Source organism: Pecten maximus, chromosome 4 (genome assembly GCF_902652985.1).
Source record: "Pecten maximus chromosome 4, xPecMax1.1, whole genome shotgun sequence".
Taxonomy (NCBI): domain Eukaryota; kingdom Metazoa; phylum Mollusca; class Bivalvia; order Pectinida; family Pectinidae; genus Pecten; species Pecten maximus.
The window spans coordinates 49,619,562-49,646,388 of record NC_047018.1 but is presented as its reverse complement, the minus strand read 5'-3'; the positions used below and the strand labels follow the sequence as shown (position 1 = coordinate 49,646,388).

The following is a 26,827-nucleotide window of genomic DNA, read 5'->3' as shown; positions in this document are numbered from 1 at the left end:
AACCTGTCTGATACCTATAAATATATGACCTTGAGCACAAAATCATCTGATGTCTATAAATGTATGACTTTGACCCCACTGTGTTAAGTCAGAAGAATCTCAACCTGAGGGGGAAGATTCTGAGGTTGAAAAAAGCCTAGACTAGCCTGAAATATGGCAGCTTAAGAATCTTGAGGGTTGCATAAATTTCTCTCCCTGGCTAGCAAATGATACTTTTTCTCTTCCGCTGTTGACAATCTTAGACTTGTAATATAGGCATCATACCGAGGCATTGTCGACATGACCTGATTGAATTGTCTGCATGCCATAAATTTGAATTGTAATTGTCATTATGATGTCGTTGTATTCTTTCTCACCTCTAGGTAAAACAATGATAGAATCTTTCATCCCCTTGGGGGTGAGACAGGGGAATTTCAACCCGAGGGGAAGATTCTGGGTGTCCTGCTGGGTGTCTTCGGCAGTATGCTTCAGTGAGGTAGCACTGTAAATCGGCAAAAGTTCTGGCCTATCACAAGGAGACGTAACACGAACATACTGCAGCCTCCTTAAATGACCTTAGCTGTTAATAGGATGTTAAACAAAATAAACCAAACCAAACCAATTCTTAAGTTGCCAAACATGAGACTTGCAGAGTGTTTCGCATGTGTTTCTTATGTATCAAATATTGACGTTAAATTAAGCATTGCAAGGAAATGTTGACGTGACGTGATTGAATTGTTGATGTGACGTCATTGTACGGTTGCTGTGACGTGATTATATTGTTGGCGTGACGAAATGCAATCGTTGAGAACGTGAAAAGAGCATGTGTAACTTGTCTTTCCCTAGGGTGCGAAAAGAAAATCTCACCCCGGTAAAACAGCGGATATCCCTGTCCAGGGTGAGAGAAAAGCCAATCTTGATCACATGACTGACAGATTCTATGAGAGCAGTCCAGCCACTGGACTAAATATAACACAGAAAAATCTATAAATAGACAATACAGATCTAGACTGACCATGGGGCAGCTACAATAGAAAGCAGTGTCTAAGGAGTTGTGTGTTAAGGTTGACAAGGATTTTATCCATCTTCAATTTAGATTTTCTGTTTTAATTTTCCAGTGGCAAGCAGGCTATAGAAGTGCCACTAGATGTCTGGGCTGTAGCCGAGAAATCCGGAGTCATGACAGTCGACATTAGTAAAAACAAGTTCTCTGAGTTACCGGACAAGTGAGTATCGGTTGACGGGCGATTTATCTGGGTTATAACAAATTACTGATTCATGGCTGAGTAAACATTTGCAGATAAGGCAAGGTGGTTATGATCTTGCATGTAATTACATTAAAATTAAATGTACATCCCAGTTATATTTTTCTCTGTAAAGCAGAATATTATGATAAGCGTGATTTAATGTATTCCCACCTCTTAAAATTTGGGTTAAATATAATTCACCCTCATGATAATGATAAGTATTTAATCTGATAATTAAATGGCCTAATTGTTTTCAAAATTCGATAGTAACCCCAAACATAAATCAGTATCTATATACATATATGTATAGCATACAGCTGCCTAACTTTGCTGTGGAGTAAGGGGTAATGAATTGTCCTGTAATATACTGTTGTACTCTTGTTGTCTGTCACCCTTATCAATTTGCAGCATGGACTGCAATGCAGCATATGCTGCAATCATGCTGCTTTTATGCTGGCATCATGCTGCTAGTTTCACAGCATGATTGCAGCATGTGCTGCATAGCAGCATGGTACCATGCTTCTGTACAGCATGTACTGCAACCATGCTTTAAAAATTGAGGTAATTGAATATCTGAACTCTATCATGCTGCAAACATGCTGTGTCGACCTAGTTAATTTATCATATGCACTGTATCATGCTGCAACCATGCTGCAATAACTTTGCCAGTTTGGATATCAAATTATATCATGCTGCAATCATGCTGTGTGGACTTAGTAAATTTATCATATGAATTGTATCATGCTGCAGCCATGCTGCAATAACTTTGTCATTTTAGACAGGATATGTACAGTACCATGCTGCAACCATGCTGTATTAACTTTGCCATTTTAGATACCAACTGTACCATGCTGCAATTATGCTCTATTAACTTAGTTAATTTAATGAACTGCACCATCACCTACACTGCCAAATACTATTGTTTGATATTTGTGTTCACTAGTCGGATATTCTGTTTCTCCCAGTCTCATGCTGTTTGATATTTATGTTGACTAGTCAGATATTCTATTTCTCCCTGTCCCATGCTGTTTGATATTTGTGTTTACTAGTCAGATATTCTATTTCTCCCAGTCTCATGGTGTGTTTGATATTTGTGTTTACTAGTCAGATATTCTATTTCTACCAGTATCATGCTATGTTTGATATTTGTGTTGACTAGTCAGATATTCTATTTCTCCCAGTCTCATGCTGTGTTTGATATTTGTGTTGACTAGTCAGATATTCTATTTCTCCCTGTCTCATGCTGTGGTTGATATTTGTGTTGACTAATTATAAATATAATCAGATATTCTATTTCTCCCTGTCTCATGCTGTGTTTGATATTTGTGTTGACTAGTCAGATATTCTGTTTCTCACAGTCTCATGCTGCTACAGGACACCCTGAAAGTGCTCAATCTGGGTTTCAATCGCTTTAGCACACTCCACCCAGACATCAGCCTTTTCATGAACCTAGTTTCTCTGGATCTCCGGTAAGCATGATGTTCTCAATTTGGAGTTATATTCAAATTATATATTTGTGCATATTAATATGTACATAACTTGTATTCAACTGAAAAATTAGTGAATATCAGTGTATATTAGTGAATATTATTGAATATCAGTGTATATTAGAGAATATCTGTGTATATTAGTGAACATCAGTGAATACAAGTGAATATGATTGAATATTATTGAATATTATTGAATATCAGTGTATATTATTGAATATCAGTGTATTATTGAATATCAGTGTATACTAGTGAATGTTTGTGTATATTAGTGAATATTAGTGTATCATTTGTATATTATTGTATATCAGTGTATATTAGTGAATATCAGTTATATTAGTGAATATCGGTGTATATTAATGAATATCAGTGTATATTAGTGAATATCGGTGTATATTAATGAATATCAGTGTATTTTAGTGAATATCAGTGTATATTAGTGAATATCAGTGTATATTATTTGAGGGATGTTTCATTACTTAATCATAAATATATTATATTTGTATATCCTTCTGTACCACAGGAACAACTCTTTGTCAGAGCTGCCTTCCGATATGGAATCCCTGGAGAACATGAGAGATATTTTCCTGTCCTGTAACAGGTTAGTTATACCCCAGTATAATGGAGTCGGTGTATACTAAACTCTGACATTTATAACAGCAGGATAACTATATGAAAATCGACAAATCACGATAGTTAGATAATTAACGGCCTTTATTTGCTTGCTTGGTTTATATAATGTCCACTGTTTTAATTTCCTGCTCCTGCAACACAGGAGACCATGGCCGTTTTTCGTTTATCACGATCCAAACGGTTGGACCAGATTTGTTCATTTATGAATTAAGGAGGGACCTGGTGATAATTTGTTGTTTTCAGATGAGCTTTGACAAAGACTTTCAAGGCCTACATAAATATCTACAGGTCTGTCGAGATATATATTCCTGAAATATTACATTTAAAAACAGACAAATCGGTTTGTCACCATAAACAAACAGGCCCCACTTTTTGCTATCTAAGGGAGATAACCAGTTAATTTTTTTCCTCTGAAATGACTTGTTTTAAATTTTTCCCTGTATGGGTGCTAGGTATTGATGTTAATCTATTTCAGGTTTACTCGAATTCCTCCAGTGTTATTTGAGCTGAAGAAACTCGAGATATTGTTCATGGACAACTGTAAGGTGGACACAATAGATGCGGCTGGTGTGTGCTCATTACCCAAGATAGGAACTCTGGACCTACAGAACAATAATGTATCACAAGTTCCTCCCGAACTTGGAAATTGTACTCAGCTCAAGTAAGTACACCAATGTTTCATTACTATGATGGCTGTGAACCAACAGAATAGAAAATGAAGAAAATTGTCTTTAATGATAATATGCTTTTGAAATTGCACTCCCAACACAATAATATTTCATTTCTAATGAAATATTTCATTCACATTTAATAATATTGTGTTCTTATACAATATCCGGCCTTGGGCGATATTGGTCATCTTTGCTCCATAAATCATCTTATCAATCGAAATAAATACATGTACCATAACTATTTTATTACATTTCGGTATAAACCAGATCACAGAATACTCAATGTGTGTTTCTATGCTGTTTAAATAGCATCTTATTCCATATTATCACTACAGCTTCATAAATACTGCATCTTTAATAAAACATCATGTCACATTCTTGCGAAACTTAGTTGACATGTGTCGAACAAATCAGACAAGCGTGCAATACGATACTTAATCACTGTGAGTGCAATTTGTAAAATGGAATTACATTGGCTCGGATACTGACCAATCAGCATCCGATACAAAATTGAAAATGTAACAAAACACAATAATTTCTTTTACGATGTCTGTTCCAAGCCACAGCGCAGTATTCTCCCAAGCATTTCATAATATAGGAAAAAATATCATTAACATTCAGAGGTATACCGGTATGTGTTTATCTTGTCGATGGTAAGATATTAAATTAAACAAATTTTGTTTCCACTACCAAAAAAGGTTCTTTGGGGGAATAAACTACAGAAATATAAAGGTAAAGAGGGGGAGTGTATCTGTATTTTTACTCACACATTCGTTTCCTGTTGCAGGAGTTTGCAAATTGCCGGGAATCCTTTCAGAAACCCACGACCAGCGGTACTGGCTAAGGGAACATTAGCACTGTTGGAATACCTTCGTAATAAAATAGTTTAATAAACTTGGCGGTTATGATCAAGATTTCTCAAGATACTGCATTTTCTGAGGAGTTCCGTATTTTATAAAACGCTTCTGGAGGAAAGAAATGAATTGAACTTAGTAATTACCAAAACTTTTTCATGCCATTTTCATTGAATGATATGGAGTCCAATACAGTCTTGTAAAGACACACTATGTCAATACTTAGGTTTCCATGATGCTTTTTTTTTTATCTGAGACAGACAAGTTACTATAGTTACAATTGTCATCAGTTTTTGGAGTAAGTTTTTGGAAAGCTTCTAAGTCCTTAAGTATACAACCTACAGCCTTCCAAGTTGATGTTGTTCAACGCTCCCTACCCATTTCTGTTTGCGTGTTTCTCCGGAAGCTGAGAAATAAGCAGTGTTGTCGTGGCTGTATCCAAAGGGCAAGACACTTTAGCCTTATTCCTCTTGATGGCATACGACATGCCTCTGGTATGTTCTTCATTGAAGTAGTCACCAACTACTACAAGGAGGCCCTGCCTCAGAATGACCTTGTCTGTTCATGGGGCGATAAACCAACCAAGCAAACAAACAAACAATTCAATTTGGGGTTTACATTCACTAGAGGTCAGGGAGCGATATTATTGTAAAATAATAGGGAAATATTTTGATCTTTTTTTTTTCAAATTGACCATGTTTTGAACTTTAAAAAAAAAATTTCATCAGAACTCACTCTAAAGTTTTAAAAAGTCTTCCAAGTTCTATACCACACCCTTCTCATTTGGTCAATACAATCATTATAGGTATGTAGCTATGATAAATAAGAATTGAGTGTTAGAAACATTTGGAATTTTTTTCTGAATTTTCACAAATTTTGTTTGTAATACTTCATCAAAGCTTAGTTTGTTGCGATTACTTTTAGAATTTATATAAAGTTTACAAAACTATCTGATGTTCCTGTATCAGATGCATTAACTTTTCATCAAGATGGATGCTGCCAATGAGCTTAACAGTCATTGAATACACTTGTTAATTTCACTAGTCAATATATAGTCAGCTACGCTTACAACAGAATTTTAGGAGTCATGAAAAACATGTTATTCCTGATTCACACGATTTATAGTGAAGCAAATCTGGTCTTAAATATTTCATTGTCGACGAAATTTGGTGGTTTCTGACTAACTTAATACAAAATGCAGCATCATCAGTCATTTGTTTGAATATTTTTCTGATGGCATTTGAGACATTTGAATTTACAGGGTTTTACTGAACATTAATAAAATATAACTATGCAATGTGCCAACTTAAATAGGTTTATTAATGAGTTTATGTTTAAGACACCACCTCAATCAACTGTTACTTAATGTTTTAAATATATATGTACTTACATTTGTTTTGAATTTCTTGTACAGGTCAATGATTTTGTAAACATACAAGTTCTGGCGATATAATTTCTTGAGTGTATGATATCTGCTAACTTACATTGTTCAGTCCTACGTTATCGTGTTGGCGAGCTATTACACGAAACCTGACTTTACCGGCATACTCCCAACATCTGACCTACATGCACTTTGGCAGAAGTTTGATGTTAGTCGGCACATATGAGATTTTTAAAAGGCCAATAAAAGTTCCCGCCTTATCCACCAGCTTTACCATCATTGCTGACTCTGACTTCACTGATAGACTGTCATATTCCACACAATGACTGTACAATTGTATAGGTAAAGTCTGGTTTCATTGTACGTTTATATCTATCTGTAGAATAATAGAATCTAACAGGGGTCTGTTCCGTGGACAGGGATATCTCAACCCGAGTGTAAGAGTTTGGCCAGTCAGCACGAGGCTTGCCAAGTGCTGGCCAGCCAAACTCTTACACGAGGGTCGAGATATCCTTGTTCGCGGAACTGACCCATGATTGATAATTTTTCTCACATACTTGCAACCAAACGTAAGTTTTTATGAAAGTTTTTCATCGCGCCATCTTCAATGCTCCTTGGAATGTGCGTCAAAATTTATGACATCATTTACGACTTGGTTACTCAACATAAACTGACGACGTTGCGCTATTGTGAGCGGCGTCATATAGAGCGTGCTGGCGGTCTTTACCCACCCTGTGTAAGATCGATTTATCTTTTCCCTAGCAACCGCCGGATAACCCTGTGAAGTATGTGAGAACTGTCTTTCAGTACTGTGTGACAGTTATCTCTTTGCACCATGATAGTGTGGATTTTCTGTAATAACACATTTTATATTTACGCCAGTGTGTTCACATGAAAAACAATTCACTTTTTTTCTTGAAAACTTGATTTAATGGTTGTTTTGTTTTGATTTATGTGCTTGTAGCTTTTTGGAATGATGTGTGATTTTGTTAATTATAAATAATTTGGATTCAGTTTTTGTGAACGTTGTGTCCGTGTCAAGGTTTAAAGCATTAACACTTAAATTGAAGGTTCTAAAGAGAAAGAAACCAGAGAAAAGCATTTACACTTTAATTGAAGGTTCTAAAGAGAAAGAAACCAGAGAAGTGTAGTTTGTGTTTCTAATGAAGAATATTATAATTTTAATATTTCTTCTGTGAGTTTTTGAAGTGTTCATTTGGAAGAATGTGATATAATTTTCAAATCAGTAATGAATGTGTACACATGTGATATTTTGATAAACAAATAATATATCTGATTCAATAGATCTTTATTATTAAACAGTTATAAGCTTAAAGAGTCGTTGTTTTCTGTATGAATACAATATTTGCATTGATCTGATAAACACCTTTTATTTATACAGTAAGTCACATATACATAATACAGAAATAAACACAACTACAATGTTGTTTGTAATTTTGATCAGTTATACTGACACACAAAACAAGTCTCGCTGACAAAAAAGATCGCCTGTTTCACCAACACAAAATTCAGTCTCTCTCATTTCACTCACAAAACAAAGAGTCTTCCATGTTAAACCAACACACAAAGCAAGTATCGCCAGTTTTACTGACACACACACAAGAGTCTATCGCCAGTGTTACTGACATACAAAGTGACTTAACAGATTTACTGACATGTAAAGCGAGTTTTGTGGACACACAAGCAAGTCTCCCCAGTTTTACTGACACACAAAACGAGTCTATCCACAGATTTACTGACACGAGACGAGTCTATCGCCAATATTGCTGACACACCAGTGAGTCAATCGCCAGTTTTACCGACACACAAAGCGACTCTATCAAGTTTAACTGTCACAAAAAAGCGAGCCTATCCACAGTTTTACTGACACACAATCAAGTTTCCCCAGTTTCAGCGAATATGTACACAGCTTTACCAACACAAAAAGCGAATCTCCCCAGTTTAACTGGCACACAAATAATTAAAGCAAGTCTCTTCAATATTACTGTCACACAAGCCGAGTCTGTCCAGTTTTACTGTCACAAGCCGAGTCTCTCTAGTTTTACTGACACACAAGCAAATCTCTCCAGTTTTACTGACACACAAGCTGAGTCTGTCCAGTTTTACTGACACACAAGCAAATCTGTCCAGTTTTACTGTCACAAGTCGAGTCTGTCCAGTTTTACTGACACACAAGCCGAGTCTCTCTAGTTTTACTGACACACAAGCAGAGTCTCTCTAGTTTTACTGTCACACAAGTCGAGTCTGTCCAGTTTTACTGACACACAAGCCGAGTCTCTCTAGTTTTACTGACACACAAGCCGAGTCTCTCTAGTTTTACTGACACACAAGCCGAGTCTGTCCAGTTTTACTGACACACAAGCCGAGTCTCTCTAGTTTTACTGACACACAAGCCGAGTCTCTCTAGTTTTACTGACACACAAGCCGAGTCTCTCTAGTTTTACTGACACACAAGCCGAGTCTGTCCAGTTTTACTGACACACAAGCCGAGTCTCTCTAGTTTTACTGACACACAAGCCGAGTCTCTCCAGTTTTACTGACACACAAGCCGAGTCTGTCCAGTTTTACTGACACACAAGCCGAGTCTCCCCAGTTTTACTGACACACAAGCTGAGTCTGTCCAGTTTTACTGTCACACAAGAGTCAAGACGAGTCACTCCAGTTTTACTAGTAAGATAACACTATCATATCTAACAAACAAAACTTGAACAGACTTTGTTCAAAATCTGTAAAGGAATAAATTAATGTTTTACAAAATATATGTTTACATATACCATACTTGATAATGGGCTTATAAAGACTGAAGAATTGCTGTTTTTTTTTACAAAATAAATCAATTATATAAAAGTTTGTTAGTATTTCCACCAACAACTGACAAATACATAAGTACAATGGTTATATTGTTTGAAATGCACAAGGGTTTGCGTAACCCAGCTGAGCTTGGGTTTGTTTGGAAATGAACATACACCCATACAGGGTATGAGTAACGAAATGGGTAACTTAACATGCACAGCTTGGGAATTTTCTTCCATATTGTTACCAGTTTAACATTTCCAGTATGCACTTACCATGTTTAGAGTAGAAATTCTGAAAACCACAGCAATAGTCAGTCAGTTGTGACATTTTGGAATTAGTTTCGCACAGGCATGTCATATCCTAGGGCGAGCCAGATCCTGAGCTGAGCCCATCGTTTGCTGTGACACAGTTCACCCATTACGGCTGATTACACAGAGGCCTCCTCACCATTAGCTGTACGATCGATCCAGTGCCTGGTTTCAGGAATGGAACCCACCATATCAGGGATTCTGTATAAACCTGTACACCTCTCAACATCTCATGTACCACAGGATTCATACAGGAAAATGTTTCAATAAATTTCCTTATCTTGCATGATTATATATAATGCGTTAAATAAATGCAAGCTACGAGTCAGACTGTGAATTGTATTATTCAAAGAAATACCATCCAAGAATAAGTTGTATCCCTTTACCCGTACTGTAATTTGATATTCTAAAGTATATGTTATTATTAGTGGATTTTCAGTTTTAAAGGAAGCTTAAAATAGACAAAGTAACTAGATGCCAAGTCCAACTCGCATATGAAAAGTCAACAAAATTTGTTGAAAATTAAGGTTAATGAAAAAAAATAATAATAATGATCGTATATGGGACATGAACTGAAATGATTAGCAAAATCATTCTAGTTTAATCAAGTGTGAGTGTTAGTCATCAATCTCAACTTCATCAATTGATTTGTTTTCAGTCATTATCTTACACATACGACTTTCACTATCAAACAATACACATGAAAATGGACATTTTCATTCCCAAAATCTTCAAGGGAGATAATCAATAAATACTGATGGAAATAGACAAGGGGAGATAATCAATTAAGCGGCATCAGAAGTTTGGATTCCTGCAGGTCTTAGTGTCACAACCTCATTGGTTGGTTGCGTAGGACCAGCCACTACCGGCTCACCAGTCCCTGGTAATGCTGAGCTGGTGTTAGCCCCTACCCCCTCGTCCTTTATTATATCATCAGTTGTAATTTGTGTCCAGTTTTCTGAATCTGCAACCTCGGAACAGGGAATTGGAGATTTGAGTTCTGTATTTTCAATGTTTGGACAATGATCCACAATGCTGCCACCTGAAGATGTTGATGATAAACTTTTCTCCATATCGCGGTCGGATGCCTCGATGGACATCTGAGGGTGTGCCGCGGGATTGGCTCTCTTGGGTAGGGTAGGAGGGCGATTATCACCAGCACCTTGCTGCTGTAGTGACGCCCCATACTCTATAGAAGCCATCTGGACTTTCTCCATGTGCATAATCCTCTCCATAACTTTCTCTTCCTGACTTACCAGGGCGTCCTGTATAGCCTTCATCTGAAACACAAAAGAGGTGTTAACTTCAGGGTTAAATATTATTTTTCAATTTGTCTCCTTGTTGTAGCTGCATGGTGGGGACCTCCCTGAACAACATAGACAAGGTTATCATATCCAGTTCTACTAAAACTGTCTTGCTCAGGGGCACAACCACATCACAGGATGACCCATGACATTACTGCATAGGGATGGAAAAGTCGAGGGGACACCAAAAGAAGAGAAAGAAGCACAAAAAGACAAAGACCAAAAAGATAGAAAGGACAAATATAGACTTGTCCAGAAGCAAACGAGCAAGAAAGTCTAAATTTACTTTTATGTAAACTTCTGTCTGATCAGTCCATCCATCACTGATACAAACTGGTCCCAAAATCTTCTACTGGAATTGAATATGGCTAAATGATCCAATCTACTCATCAAGCCAGTTTTGAAATATTCTTTTGCAGGCAGATTTTCTATGCATTTATATCTATGGACAGATTTTATAAAATTCAAGAATTTGAAACTTCTAAATTCTTGTGATAATCAGCACATATTCACAAACCTGATTCTGCATTTCTTTGCTGTGTTCCTCCAAAGCTTCTTGTGTGCCTGTGTCTCCCCCAACCACCGTCGTTTGGCCTGGCTCAATGGACAAAAAGAACGGTAGACGGATGCTGTAACCCATCCACATGAACAAGAGGAGGAAAAAGAATATTGTCACGGTAGCAATGGCTATTGGATACAAAGTGATGGGTAGGTCGATCAGTAAAGCTCTCAGGAACTCTCCTAAAGCTTCGCCAACATCTTTTAACGGGGAAACGAAAAAACGGACAAAAGTCACAGCCAAGGCCTGAAAAATATAAATGAGGCAAGACATCAAATACTCTTATCATTTACAGCTGTGGCTGAATCACTCATATACAATTTCACTAGAAAATAATAACAATGAAATTGAAAATAATACCTTAAAATAAATCCATTAAAACAAAATCTTGTATAATTCTAGTTTTCATACCTAAATGCTCATTAATTTTGAGTCACTATCCACAGGGTAGCTGTGTTTCTGTTAGCAGATCTTTAAATTATGTCCCCTCTTTTCTTACCCTTGAGGGCAGAACCTGTATACCGTATTTCTTACTTTTGAGGGCCAAACCTGTACATTTCTCACTTTTGAAGGCACTGTACATTTCTTACTTTTGAGGGCAGAACCTGTACATTTCCTACCTTTGAGGGCAGAACCTGTATATTTCTTACCCTTGAGGGCTGAACCTGTATATGTCTTACCCTTGAGGGCAGAACCTTTATATTTCTTACCTTTGAGGGCAGAACTTGCACATTTCTTACCTTTGAGGGCAGAACCTGTACATTTCTTACCCTTGAGGGCAGAACATGTCTATTTCTTACTTTTGAGGGTTGAACCTTTATATTTCTTACTTATGAGAGCAGAACCTGTTTATTTCTTACCCTTGAGGACAGAACATATATATTTCTTACCCTTTGAGGGTTGAACCTTTACTTTTCTTACCTTTGTGGGCGGAACCTTCAGGAATGGGTTGATAAGCATGTGTTCGTAGTATTTCTGACAGTTGTCTTTTTTAAATGTAAACAATCCCCTGAATGCTGACTGAGCCACACCAAACCAAGTATCAAGTACACCATCATCTAGGTCCTCTTTCTCCTTCACACACTCCGGTGGTGCGTCCTTCATGGCCACAGTCTGCTGTTGGATCTCTGCTGCCTACAAAACAGGAAAAATTATTCGTCAACGAAACTTTTAAAACAGGCCCAGAACTATTTTAATGTATTTAGTTTTAAGAAGAGGAACAAAATATTTTTATGTTTTCGAGATTTCATTTTACTCCACTTACCAAGTAGTTCACTCACTCTAGACCAAAACACACAAAGACAAAACTTCTGTTACTGAAGGATTAAATAAGATAATATTTACAGCCTTACAATTTGGTTTGGTTTATTTTGTTTAAAGTCCTACTAACAGCAAGGATCATTTACGAACGTGCCAAGTTTTGGAGGAGGAGGAAAGCCTGAGTACCCGGAGAAAAATCATCGGCCTATACGGTCAGTTCCTGGAAACGGCCCCATGTCAGTTTCAAACTCGCAACCCAGAGGCGGAGCATGAGTTTGAACCCTTTGTGGGGCAGTTGCCAGACGACAGCCTCAAAGCCTGAACCAAAAAAAACCTCAACAGAGTTTATACAACAAATGCTTTCACAATTAAGACAGAAAATTCAACAGAAAGATGTCAGGTTAGAAAGAAAATTGATAAATCTGGACATTATAGAAATGTGAATAAAGAATCGTATCATCACATCACAGCCTCGGTACCCACCTCACATGATTCCTTTAATTAAGTTCTAAAATACATTAACATACCAGGTATTGGTAAACCTTGGCCTTATATCCAACAAAAGATCCATCGGTCTTAATGGTCACATGAGTTTTGAAATATTTTAGTCAATTTGACCGCTTTTGGCCCCACCTGTCAGCCCCTGGGGGTCAGTCAGGGACAATATGTGCATACCACCAAACTGCCACCCCAAACCAAGATAAAACTATTTTCAAAAGAAATTCAACAGATAATAGTCAAAATTCAATTTCTCTATATAAACTATATATAATAATAAAGTTTACCCCTTTCTCAGGGGCAAATGTGAGACACTAGGGTCACGAAACTCAAAATTTTGGTAAAGAACCTAATTAAGATCTTTCCATCTATGGAGAGTATTTGATTCTTTCCTATTGGCTCTTGAGTAGAAGTTTTTTGAAATTCTATTTGACACCCTCTTGTCCTGCCCCTCAGTCCAATGCATGAGTTTCTGAGAAGTTGAAAAATTGTTTACAGACACACGATCGACGACACATGATGGACGACAGGCAACTAGAATAATGTATACCTGGTATTTTTCGCCCCAGGTTATTTTCGCCCGTGAGCAACACAAAAGATATTCGCCCCGTTTTAATTTCGCCCTAAACTAAATTACAATCGGAAATTCCGTTCGGAATTCTTGATACAATTGCACTCGGAACACTCGGGATTTATCGAGTTCCCCTATTTTCTTTTCTTTGTATATCCCGCTGAGATGAGAAATGTAATCAGGTGTGAAATATACAACATTTACCTGTGTTCAGATTTACTTTTGTCCTATATTGATTCAAATAGTATCAGGTAAAACACAGGTAAAATTAAAATGGAACAGACTATAATTGGTTTTCCTTTGTTCTCCTATATCAACACTTTTCTTTGAACTTTAAAAAGTGGGCAAATGGAGAACACCCCATTTTAAGCAACCATGATGAGTGGTAAGTTCACCGTGCCGTGACTAATTACTGACCAGTGTTTTCTCTTGTTGATTTGTCATCGATGGAAGCCACAAGCGACGGTGAACTCAAACAATAAGTCTTCACAATGGCAAGAATTGGTGCTATTTTGTGTGCATCATTTTAAAAATGACTGGATTTTAATAGTAACTTAGTATTTAGAGGTTGTTTTTTTAAATCAAATATACTAAACCTAGTACGCTGGCTTGGCCCATATTCTCGATTTAACTCAACGTGATATTGCAAATTTACTAGGTGTAGATTTTGATCCAGATTTTATTTCACATGTATAGATTGGAATAAAAAAAACTACATTATTTTGTAAATTTAGTGTAAATATATAACATGCGTTGCTTGTAATTGTATAGAATAAAACACACTTGAAACGTACGAGGGTATGTTTTGGATCCGACTATAATTAGTCTATGTAGGATAACTTGTAAATCCTGCAATTGATCTTAAAACTTTCGCTGTCATCTTGAATTCGCCCTATCATCAAAGGGCGAAAATGGCGAAAATTAAACAGGGGCGAAAATTACCAGGTATACAGTATATAGGTCACTTGCGACTTTGTCCAAGGTGACCTAAGAATTTGCATAATGCCATGAAAAGGTTAAACATAAATCTATTCATGAATACTCAACAATTCTATTGGATCTTTTGGAACTCAAATCTTCTGTGTCGAATGTCAGTGATGCTTACCTTGTAAAGTTCATACCAGGTCATAGGAATACTAATGAGGAAGGCTAAAATGCAGGCTTTAAGTACGAACTGGCGCCAGGTCAGGTGGATCCGGAAACCTGCTGCCATGATAACGCAAACTAACGCTATCATGGCGAGTATCTGAAAATTAAAATGAAACAATTTCAGTTTATAGTTTAATGCGATTTAATACGATAAATAATGGATGCAGGCTGTATGCCTCTATGTCCATATCAAAAGTTATAAATAAAAAAAAAAAATAAAAAAAAAAAAAATAAAAAAAAGTGATTACCTCTGTAGATAATGGGGTCTGAGTTATGTCTGTAACCAGACACTAGACAGCATTTGGTACAGAACCAAAGATGAAAATTAGCTGATTGGAAAAAAAAAAGTCCCCTTGCCCTTCCTAGAAGTGTTAAACTTTAGTTAAGTTTGGGGCTGGCTGTCTCGTGAACCACTTTTATCTCACTATTTTAAATTGATGATTTGGTAAAAATGTGGAAGGGAGATCAGTTGCTGATGCTCTAGGCTTTCTAGGAAGAGGGTAAGAGGGGTAAGAGGGGGGAGTAAGGGGGGTAAGGGGGTGAGAGGGGTAAGGGGGTGGGTAAGAGGGGTGAGAGGGGGGTAGAGGGGTAAGAGGGGTAAGAGGGGTAAGAGGGGTGAGAGGGTTAGAGGGGTAAGAGGGTTAGAGGGGTAAGAGGGGGGTACGAGGGGTGAGAGGGGTAAGAGGGGGGGTAAGAGGGGTAAGAGGGGGTGTACAGAGGGTTACGAGGGGGTAATGAGGGGGTATAGAGGGTTAGACAGGGTTAGAGGGGTAAGAGGGTTAGAGGGTAAGAGGGGTGAGAGGGTTAGAGGGGTAGAGGGGGTAGAGGGGGTTTTAGTTGGTGAGGGGTGGGAAAGGGGGGGTTTAATTTTTTGGGGGGATTTTTTAAATTTAAAGGGGGGGAGAGGGTTTTTTGGGGTAAAGGGTTTTAAAAGGGGGTTTAAAGGGGGGGGGGTTTTAGAATTTTTTTTTTTTTTAAAGGGGGAATAAGAAGGGGGGAGAAGGGGTTTTTAAAGGGGGTTTTTTGGGGGAAAGGGGTTAGAGGGGGTTTTAAGGGGGTAAAAGGGTTTTTTAACTTTTTAAATTTTTTTAAATAATTTAAAAAGGTTTTTTTGGGGGGGGGGTTTTTTTTGGGGGGCCCTTTTGGGGTTTTTTTTGGGGGGGGGTTTTTTTTTGGGGGGGTTGGGGGGTTTTAATTTGGTTTTGGGTGGGGGTTTGGGGGTTTGGGGGTTTTTTTTTGGGGGGTGGGGGTTTTTGGGGGTTGGGGGGGGGTGGGGGTGGGGGGGGGGCCCCGGGGGGGTTTTTTTCCCGGGGGGGGGTGGGGGTGGGGGTGGGGGGTGGGGGTTGGGGGGTGGGGGTGGGGGGGGGGTTGGGGGGGGGGGTTGGGGGGGTGGGGGTGGGGGTGGGGGGGTTGGGGTGGGGGTTGGGGGGTGGGGGTTGGGGGGGGGGGTGGGGGGGGGTGGGGGGGTTCCCCGGGGGGAAAGGGGGGCGGGGGTGGTGGTGAGGGGGGTGGGGGTAAGGGGGGGGGGGGTGGGGGTGAGGGGGGGGGGTGGGGGGTGGGGTTGGGGGGGAAAGGGGGGGTTTGGGGGGGGGGGGGGGTGGGGGGGGGTTGGGGGTGGGGGGGGGTTTGGGGGGTGTTGGGGGGGGGGGGGGGGGTAAGAGGGGTGAGAGGGGTAAGATGGGTGAGGGGGTAGAGGGGGTAAGGGGGTAAGAGTTGAGGGCCAGTTGAGGGAGTGTTGAACCCTGCACCTTCCACCTTTACCTGAGGTTATGAAAGCAGATGCTCTAACTGCCTTCAGATTTTTTTATTTTAGTTGTAGGTGGTGTTGGGTAGCATTTAAGCAATTTTAAGCATTAAAATTACATTTCTCATCCATATTTTGATGTTTTAAACCAAATATTTTGAACAGTCCACATATTTCACAATAGAACTTCAAATAATACCATTTTGTGAATATATGTTGTCATATCTAAGGTTATCCCCCCTGGCCACTATCGGTGTCAAACACTGCTGATCTGTCAACCACTAGGGCTCCACAGAAATCGCTGTCTGACCAATACAGTAGATATTTTTTAAGTAAAAATTTCTTTGACTTAATACTTTCAGACCAAGCCCTTTGTTACGGCCAACACAGTATCAGGTTTAAGAGTATAAACAGTCCATCCGCTAGTGGTGTAACGATTCAATGATGCATAAATGCATTGGATTGCAGAGTGGTGCATTGATGAATCGTCTATCCTTGATTTGTATCGTGATACTTGAAAATGTGCAGTTATCTCCCTTGACCAACGTTAGCTTACGTTTTGTAACCAACATGACTTACAATGCAGTTCCAGCGGTTGTTGAAGTTATTTCAAATCCGAATTTTCTTAATTCAAGAATGTTTTGTGGGAAACATGTTTTTTTGTAATGAATGTGGACAAAGACACAAATATTCCGGAAATACCACGAACAAAACATGACTTCTGTACATTGGAATACCAGATATCTGATAGGTCATCAGCTTCTCAAATATCGTGATACATATCATATAGTGACCCCTGTAATGCGACACAAATCGTATCGCTACCCACCTTGCGATACTTAGCTCTACCATCCACCTTTAGTGACACTTTTTTTCCTACACTTAAACGAGCTCACCTGTATAACGTCCCACAAAGAGAAGCCAAATTTGTCCTGGAACCAGGCCTGCATTTTCTCTGTCGTCCCATAGTGTGACTTTGTCACTCTCTTTATCATGGAGGTCAGAATTTCATGTGCATCGTGAACATTGCTGGACTGACCGGAGGCAAATATTTCTAGATTATTCACATCATCTCCCGACATTTTCACCCACATCAGGAATTCTTCTGTAGATGATGACTGTTGCAACTAGGAAGACAGCACGGATAACAAAATTATATCAGTTTGATTCATTTTTGGTGATAATAAGACTGCATTTGAATCAGGAATATAATCTTATTAATGTGTCATTTGAAAAGATACATCCACTTATTCAGCTTGCATTCCATTTTAACTTTGTTTTGTTTTTAACTGCAAATCTACATTTTGCATTTACTGCTACATTGACCAATCACATACTTTATCTTGACCAGTAACGCCACCTATTGTGTCATTTCCGGGCAAAAAGAATATTATACCGCTATGCCGAAAAAAAGAGGGATCCTGGTGTTCACCCATTATATGACCTAGTAACGCTTTCCTTTGTTGTGTTGTCAATTAACAAACAAAGGGCGATAACTCTTTCTGAGTCATTAATCACATAAGCCAAATTTTTAACTATTTCAGAAAAATATGATTTCACGGCTGAATAAATATACACGCCAACAGTAACAACTGTTGTTCAGACAAAATGTAGACAGAGAGGGATCATTTATGTGTACAATCAACTTTAAAGAGGAGATATACGTTTTGCTATATTTTGAGCACCTATTAAACTGTAAATTTTGTCTACAACTGATTAAGCACAAAGTATTATCATTATGTTCAAGAAACTTACTTTTCCACGAAATTTTCCGAGTAAAAACTTGACATAATTCCGAAAAAGTATGTTGGACTGTGACTTTGAATCAGGCTTATCACATTTTGGTGCTGTATTCTCTTTTGGTTTAGCCTTTGGTGGAGCTGTTGTCGGCGGTGTTGTCGGAACACCTGTGGTCATCTTCAGTGGAATCTCATCATCAATCTGGAGTTCAAATTTCTCAGTTAAACAATTCCACAAACCATTTAACTATTCCACAACCCATTAAACATTTCCACAAAACCATTCCACTATTCCACAACCCATTAAACATTTCCACAAAACCATTAAACAATTCCACAAACTATTAAATTATTCTACAAACCAATTTAACATTTCCACAAAACCATTAAACAATTTCACAACCATTAAACAATTCCATGTTATGTTGCTGTAGAAGGATAAATTAGATATGACTTTTATATAATTTATAATGAATTTTCAATTTGGGAAATGATGGTAACTGTTTGGTTCTTTGTAAATATATACTATGGTAGATTACTATAACTTGGGTCCAGAAAATGAACGAAACAAGGCAATTTGGCATATTACAGTCCCCTATCAAATTATAGTAATGGAAAAACTGTTTTCAATGATGTAGGTCAAAAGTTTAAAATGTAGGTCAGATTGACCTACTTTTGATATGCGACACACCGCCTCACCTAGTTAGGTTGACCTATGTCCCCAAGTTAAGAAATTTCACCGACAAGTAATGTACGAGACGAAGCCAGGATAAGATAGTTCTGGAGGATGGCAGAGTTGAAGGAAGGATGGACCCTAGTCAAAACTATACCAATAATTAAAGTTAAAGTTACTCTGACTCACACCATTTAATTTGAACTTTAAAGATACATCGTTTAATTTTCACAAACCACAGTGGTCTTTAAGATTATTCTAGATAAACCTACCTTTGGTTGAGATGGAGGAGTTTTTTTAGATGACGGATGCTGAAAGTTTTCCATGTCAAAAGGGTCAATATATCCTTCATCATCCTCAGCCACTGGGTCACTGGACTGGTAGCTCGAAAACGGACCAAATATTGTCAGTACTACCAGGATGGGCAGACAACTCTTCCAGGGCAGCATGGTCACTATTAAGGCAAACAGTTGAATTATTATTATGAATATAGTACCTGTTGGAGGTATTTATTTTCTGTTAAGTCTGACTTATAAATACATGTAATATGACTGTAACATACTATGTGTTCATATGAGATAGAATATTAATTGGCACAGAATCTTAACTTTTGATGTTACATCAATTTTCATTTTTTAATATGACTTCAGATTATAAAATGCACTTGCATATTTATGTAATTTTAAATATATCAAACTTATATATATAAATCTTGTAAAAACAGGGTTCAAATGCTGACATGGCTGTCAAAGTCAAGAAAATAATTTCATTTTTTTCAGTTGGCCTGAGCTTTATTTGACCTGCCAGGCTGCTACCAGAATTTGATTTTCGGAAAGACGGATTTCTGATGTCACATGAGCTGGAGGTACTCCAATAATGTTAGGGGAAATTATCTTGTCGGTTGCATGAGTATCAAACTCCAGCCAAAGTATTGTACATGTACATATATATTTATTCATGTGGAGTTCTTTTTTTTAGCTTCATTTGTTTGTTTATTTATTTGTTGATTAATCCAAAATGACTGAGGATCAAGCTAACACCAACTTCCTTATACATATCAGGGCTTTTTTCTTGGGGCTATTTTGGACCATTGAGAAATTATTTAAAATTTAAGCAAAATTCCCAAAATTTGCAGTTTACTTATGAACAAATCTTTCCCAATTCACCAATTTTCTTCCCAAAATGAGACAAAAAGGCCCTTTCCCAAAACGGTGAGAAAAGGCCCTGCATACTGTATGTTTTTTCTTCTTTATTTCTTGAAATAAAAGCTAAAGGAATATGTCTTCATAACTAGGCACATATTGTACAAAAATGTGTACGTCGTATACATGAATGTGTGTATGTTATTTTATAATATGCAGATCTACAACCTATCAAAAGTTTTTCGCAGTGCACATTAAATTATTAGTAACACCAAAAATCAAGCGAGGCACTGAAGAGGACGGACGTGTTTTTATTCATAGAGCTGAACAGTGAAGAAACTCTACACTGAATGAATGCCTACCAGACTACCAGACTTTTATCGTCAAAGTGTTTGTAATAGCTCTACGGTGTATCAGAGCACAGCATTTAAATGCTGCCTTCCCTGTCTCTCTAGTCTTTATGCTTTTTTTAGCATTGAGTGCAAAATTTTTTTACGCGGCATTAGGCCGCCATCTTGTTTTTAACTTATTTTTATAACGCACTCGGCTTTTACCTAAGCTAACTGTCCGTCCTTTGCCCGCCTTTTTATCATATATTCATTACATGTATCACTGTCAACACAGTGTATAATTATTTTATGCTTTTTATGATTTTTATATGTATTCTTGTGTTCATTATTGATTTTATCGTGCCCTGTACTATTATACAACCCCTAGTTAGAGTGAACCCTGTACGTGGAGACCCCAACTTTTCCTCACATTATGGCTATGATAACCACTCCGGTGATAGACAGCTTAACAGTAACCTCCAATATTCCAGTACTCAACCACCCTGTTACAAGTACTACTTCCACAAGGAACTACGAACTGAATAAGATCAAGTCTCTTCAGAAAAAAAGAAATGCTTGCGAGAAACCATTCCTGAACATTATTCCAAAAGACTCTGGTAACCAAATAAAAATAGAGTGTAGTGCAGGATGTTATGAAATGCTAAAAACTGAAATCATCAAAGCATGCAATGGTAACTCCCCTATCTCTAAGTTTCAACTCTACCTAGAGCAAGAAAATGTTTATGACACAGCAGGTAACTCGCCTCAACTCACCATTAAAGCTTATAACAGGCTTACATCCGGCAACAAAGGAAAAAAACATAAATTTACAATAAATATGTATCATACACAATGCTCCATCCTAGTTAATGGCCGATGCACAGTATTGTTCCATGACGACATCCTACCAGAAATCATAGAGATCATCAAAGAAAACCAGGAATGTCGTTACTTGATAAACAAATAGCTGCTCTAATTGATCGCTGCGTCACCACCAGTATCAAAAACCCTCAACTACAAACCAGTATCAGCGGACTAGACACAGAGGTCCATGTAGCCAATATTGTCTCATTTGACCCTAATATATGTCTACACTGCGATAGACAGGTTGACACAGGCATCGAATGTGATCAATGTAGAAAATGGTTTCACTTTGAATGCGAAGCGTTTGATAGCGCCATGACATCATTCTACTCTAGAGGTGAACTCCCTTACAGCTGCCTATCTTGTAGGAACCTTACTACTCTTACTCACTCCCAGGATGATTATGACAATGAACTATTTATTGGAATCCGAACAGATGAAGTCCCTTCTGCTGAACTAACTCAAATAGACCCCCTACAACCTAGTGATCACAATACCCAGCTTGTCGACACAAATTCTACAAGACTTCAACAGCCTACCTTGGAACTCCCAGTTACTATTACGGGACAATCAACAACTTTAAGCCCCACAAAAGTTTATACTCTTTCCCCAAGTAAGACACAACCTGCAACTTCAACTCTACATGCCGTTCCAGCTCAACCCTCACCCCTGCCTGCTACAGATTCGAAAATGAAATCTTCAAAGCCTAAGCAAAAACCCGCCAGTAAGCTGCCAAATACCAACGAGCACATAGAACAACTTTCTTTTGCTAACCAGTTAATATCAAGACTTGAAACCAAGGTTAAAGATTTAGAAAACACTAACAGATTACTTCGTCTCCACAACATTGCAGACAAGAACCAGGACATAGGCACGACCTCCAACCAGCAACAAGGAAAGCCACATAGCGACATTCCTTTATACAACCAGGTTTTCTCTTTACAACACCAAGTTAAACAGCTCGAAATGGATTTGATAAGAACCAGAATTACAAACATTGAGCACCAGGTATCCAGAGCTCCATATAGTCAACCATACCAGCAGTTCTACCATCCTGTACAACACCCTATATGGCCTCCCGGACCTCCTTTACTGTACCAGAACATCCCACCTCCCTTTATCGGCTACGCTCCACAGTTACACCCATCTGGAATACCGTACCAACCAAGAATGCCACCACCGCCCCCTGCAGTACCAACCCAGCCACAATACAACCCACAACCAGCTTGTCAACCAAATGAAATAGTCACCCAGACAGCAAACCACCATACAAACCTGGATGAAAACCGTTCCAATCCAATATCAAACAACACAAGGGAGAAGTATACCAACAGACCAAACAGAAAAAGATCCAACAGGCAAAGTAGGAAATCCCTGGTACACGAAAAGACCACAAACCAGCAGTATAACACCAATAACAGATTTCACTCTACTCCCAAGAAAGTAAAATATCAACTTGAAGATAGACAACTGAATATTGAAGAGGGAAACATCTCACACATCAAGAAACCGAAAACTTCTATATTTGATATGAACAGCACCAGCAGAGACAACTCTATTACAGACCACAGAGATGATGAACCAACATCTTCTGAAACCAACAAGCCTACAGATCCACCAACCAATAACCAGTCTTTTTTATACAAGGGCCGAGCCTCAACAGCAACGTGGAGGGGAAGAGCAAATGCCTCCGTCTAGGCTCACTCAACGTAAAAAATGTGCAAAGTAATACAGTATTTGTACAGGAACTCTTGAATCACCTAGATATTTTATGCATACAAGAGCACTGGCTCTTTGACTTTCAACTTCATACTTTAAGCAACCTATCAGCAAAACATGTACACCATGGAAAATCAGTTGACAGTATCGATCCTATCACTCCATACCAGGTACCACGCGGATATGGTGGAGTAGCTATTTTATTCAATAAAAACCTAGATATAAAGATGAAGAAACATCCTGATGGGAACAACAGAATCACAGTTCTAGAGGTATTCTCAGATCCTCCCCTACTCATTTCTAATGTTTATATGCCATCTCGAGGGAACTCTACTAAGGCAGACTACCAAGCCACTCTAGACGAACTACAAGAAATATTATTCAAATTCAGTAACACTCATGCAATCCTAGTTTCTGGAGATTTCAATGCTTCGCTGGCATCGGGGAGGGAGAATGACCGGGATGTAATGCTACAGTCCTTCTGCAAACTTCATGATCTCTCAACCCTCCAGTCTGGCTCACCAACATTCTTCCATGTTAACGATATCCACAGTGCAGAGATAGACTACATACTATTCAACAAACGTTGTGAACCTCTGGTACAGTCATGTAACGTTGGACATAAAGACCACCTCAACCTTTCGGACCATATACCTGTGGACGTATCCCTAAGACTATCCTTACAAGAAAGGAAAGGCACTACTACCATATACCCCAAGCCAAACTGGGACAAATGCGATACCCACGCATACAAGAACTTCATTAACAGAAATCTGAGAGAACCACCCGAGGATCTTACCAACCAGACAGAGCTTGACATTTACAAACAAGTACAGCACCTCTGCGATACTCTTAACAAGGCAGGCCAATGCAGTATAGAGGGGTTCAAACCAAAAGTTACACTGAAAACCAAACGCATCAGAACATGGAGTGCGGAAATTCAAGAAGCGGTAAAAGGTACAAAGAAGGCAATGTGGAGCTGGAAACAAAATGGCAAACCCAGGAACAGGGATGATATACACTACTCTAACCTAAAACAACATAAAAGGAAACTACAAAAACTTCAACGACAAGAATCCTTAAAACGCAGAAACCAACTTCACGAAGAAATTATGAACTCAGATGGAGACCCAAAACTATTTCATAAACTAGTCAGACAACAGCGCTCTACTACCAAGGAGCATATTAATGAACTTACTGTAAATGGTACAATTTTACAAGATAAGGAACAGATCCTACAAGGCTGGGCTGAGCACTTTGAAAATCTTGCAACTCCTTCAACAAATCCTGAGTTCAATGAAGAACACAAAGATAATATTAACACAGACCTATGTCTAATAGAGGAACTATGCTCATCTCAGCAGGGATCCATTGAACCTATATCAACGGAAGAGATCTTTAAAGCAATCCGTAGGCTTAACTCTAACAAAGCTGCAGACATATTTGGCATCACTGGTGAACATTTGAAACATGCTCCAGAGTCAGCAGTCAGATTCCTCTATGCTATACTTAATACCATCATATACAAGAAGGAAATACCAAAAATACTAAAAGAAGGCATTGTATCGCCTGTATTCAAGAAAGGGGATGCTACAAACCCTTCGAACTACAGGGGTATCACAGTCACCACCATAATCCTCAAAATATTAGAGCATATACTCAATGCCAGGCATTCAAACATACTCAGTAAAGATCAATCTAAACTACAGACTGGCTTCACAAAGAGCACCTCATCCATTAATTCTGCACTTATAGTATCAGAATGCATCAACCAAGCCAAGATAGACAAACGACGACTTCTGATGACTACGCTGGATGCACAGAAAGCCTTCGATGTCGTAGACCACAATATACTCCTTCATAAACTATATTTCGATGGGATCCAAGGACACGACTGGCTCCTCATGAAAAACCTGTACTCCGAAGTCTCTTCCAGGGTAAAATGGCAAAGTGGCTTATCAGAACCCTTCCAAGTCAACCAGGGAGTTAGACAAGGAGGAATCCTCTCCACTTCCCACTACAAGAGATATAACAACTCACTCTTACTCAATTTGGAGGATAGATTCGAAGGGGCAACCATAGGCTCGATAGAAATACCACATACCACATGTGCAGACGACGTAGCCCTGCTGTCTCACGACCCAAAGGAACTACAGTGCATGATGGACGTAGTGGAAAACTATGCAAGTGACTCAAGGTATACCATCAACCCGACAAAAAGCAATGTCCTGCAGTTCAACACAAAGGATGCAGATACTTTCCACATGTACTCCAAAGAAGTGAAAATTCCATCTGAAACAGAACACTTGGGGATAAAGAGAAACTTGGACAACGCCCTCAATGTCGACAGCAAAATCCAGCTAGCTCGTCGTACAACATACTCTTTGATGGGCTCCGGCCTCCATGGCAAGACGGGACTAAACCAACAGGTCAAGGCTAAACTGTGGAATACCTACGTCGTCCCACGACTGCTATATGGTATGGAAATATTCAAAATCAACCAGACCAAGAAGAAACATCTGGAAACATACCAAAACAAAACCATAAAACAGATGCAGCACCTACCTGACAGAACAGCTACGTCCGCAGCATTAGGTCTATTGGGTATTATACCAATTGAAGCCGCTATTGACAAAAACATGATGAACTTATTCTTTAGACTTACTAACAACCCAAATACAGTGGAATTCGATATTGCGCTACGACAGCTTGCAGTACATGATATCGATGCAAACAGCTGGTTCTCGCTGGTTAGAAGAACCCTCCACAAATATGATCTTCCAAGCGCTTACAACATCATGACTGAACACAGGACAGAAGACTCCTGGAAATCACTGCTAAATCAAGCAATATGTAAGAAAATTGAAGCCACCTGGAAAGCAGATATAGAGGCAAAGCAAAGCCTAAAATACCTTAATCCAAATGCAGTGAGCATAAACAAGGTTCACCAGACATACAGATATGTCCATGTCAACAGTCATGATATACACAGAGCAGAGGTCAAAGCAAGGATAGTAACAGGTACTTACAATCTACAGTCAAATAAAGCAGTCTTCAACCAGTACGCCGTTAACCCAATTTGTAAACTCTGTCAACAAGCCCCAGAAACAAGACAACATTTCATAGCAGAATGCCACCAGTATAATCAGCAAAGAGATGCCGTCAAGAACAAACTCCAGCTCCTAGAGCCCATATCGAACTGTCCAAAACTCCTAGGGGATCCAGAGCTCTTTACACAACTCATTATAGACAGCTCTCATGAAGCAATAAGCCATACTGTTGAGCTCAATGACAACGTTACATCAAGTATCGAGCTACACAGCCGGGAGTACTTATTCTCAATCCACCTATGCAGAAGTAAAAAAATCCAGTTGACCAGCTGAATTAGTAGGGGTCTCCACAACCCAATTGGTTCTACTCAAATACTAATACTGATAGAGTTAAGATTAAACTCTTTTTATCCCTTTTAATTATTTTTAAATATTTTAAAATTTTTTTTTTTTTAAACAAACGATCCCCAAACCCTTATCACCACAAAGACTATGAACATTGAATGAACTGTGTGTACATATTGTATATAGTTGCCGCAAACTGCAAGGATATCACTACGCCCTGTAAATAGTGCCTTACTCTACGCTCATCGAAGCGGTGCCTCGGAAAGTCATCGAGGGTATCTACGACACAACAACAACAATAGCATGCACACGATGTCGCCATGTCGGGTATCAAATTAAGCATTGATTAGGAAACAGTAAAAAATCTTAACCTTTGTTCAATTTTAAATGTTACTTACTGCATATATTTTGATGACACTCTTTCAAATCATAAGAGAAGATACAGACCAACTTTCATTTTAGTGATAGCCAACAGGCGCTGAATTATGATCAGTAAACTTCCGG

The 26,827-nt window shown here is 38.7% G+C and overlaps 2 protein-coding genes across 2 annotated transcripts in view; one reads left to right on the top strand and one right to left on the bottom strand.

Moving 5' to 3' along the window:
- The window catches only part of LOC117326349 (leucine-rich repeat-containing protein 40-like), a 16,607-nt gene extending 9,019 nt beyond the window's left edge, over positions 1 to 7,588 (top strand). Inside the window, exons 10-14 of the mRNA XM_033883058.1 lie at positions 1,098 to 1,205; positions 2,585 to 2,695; positions 3,237 to 3,314; positions 3,822 to 4,007; positions 4,805 to 7,588. Of these exons, the coding sequence (XP_033738949.1) occupies positions 1,098 to 1,205; positions 2,585 to 2,695; positions 3,237 to 3,314; positions 3,822 to 4,007; positions 4,805 to 4,907 (586 nt within the window). The 3' untranslated portion in view covers positions 4,908 to 7,588. The remainder of the gene's footprint in view (positions 1 to 1,097; positions 1,206 to 2,584; positions 2,696 to 3,236; positions 3,315 to 3,821; positions 4,008 to 4,804) is intronic.
- Positions 7,550 to 26,827, bottom strand: LOC117326350 (chloride channel CLIC-like protein 1). Its single transcript, XM_033883059.1, has 8 exons — positions 26,722 to 26,827; positions 19,147 to 19,328; positions 18,218 to 18,403; positions 17,359 to 17,589; positions 14,675 to 14,815; positions 12,162 to 12,374; positions 11,199 to 11,486; positions 7,550 to 10,657 (listed from the first exon to the last, which is right to left on the bottom strand). Coding segments are annotated over exons 1-8 (1,737 nt in total). The 5' UTR covers positions 26,723 to 26,827; the 3' UTR covers positions 7,550 to 10,162.

Excerpts from the sequence above, each read along its gene's own strand:
- LOC117326350 (XM_033883059.1), bottom strand. Across the intron at positions 14,816-17,358 it reads CTTTGTGGGACGTTATACAG|ATACTCGCCATGATAGCGTT; the intron begins GTGAGCTCGTTT and ends TTTAATTTTCAG. Across the intron at positions 12,375-14,674 it reads CCTGGTATGAACTTTACAAG|GCAGCAGAGATCCAACAGCA; the intron begins GTAAGCATCACT and ends CCTGTTTTGTAG.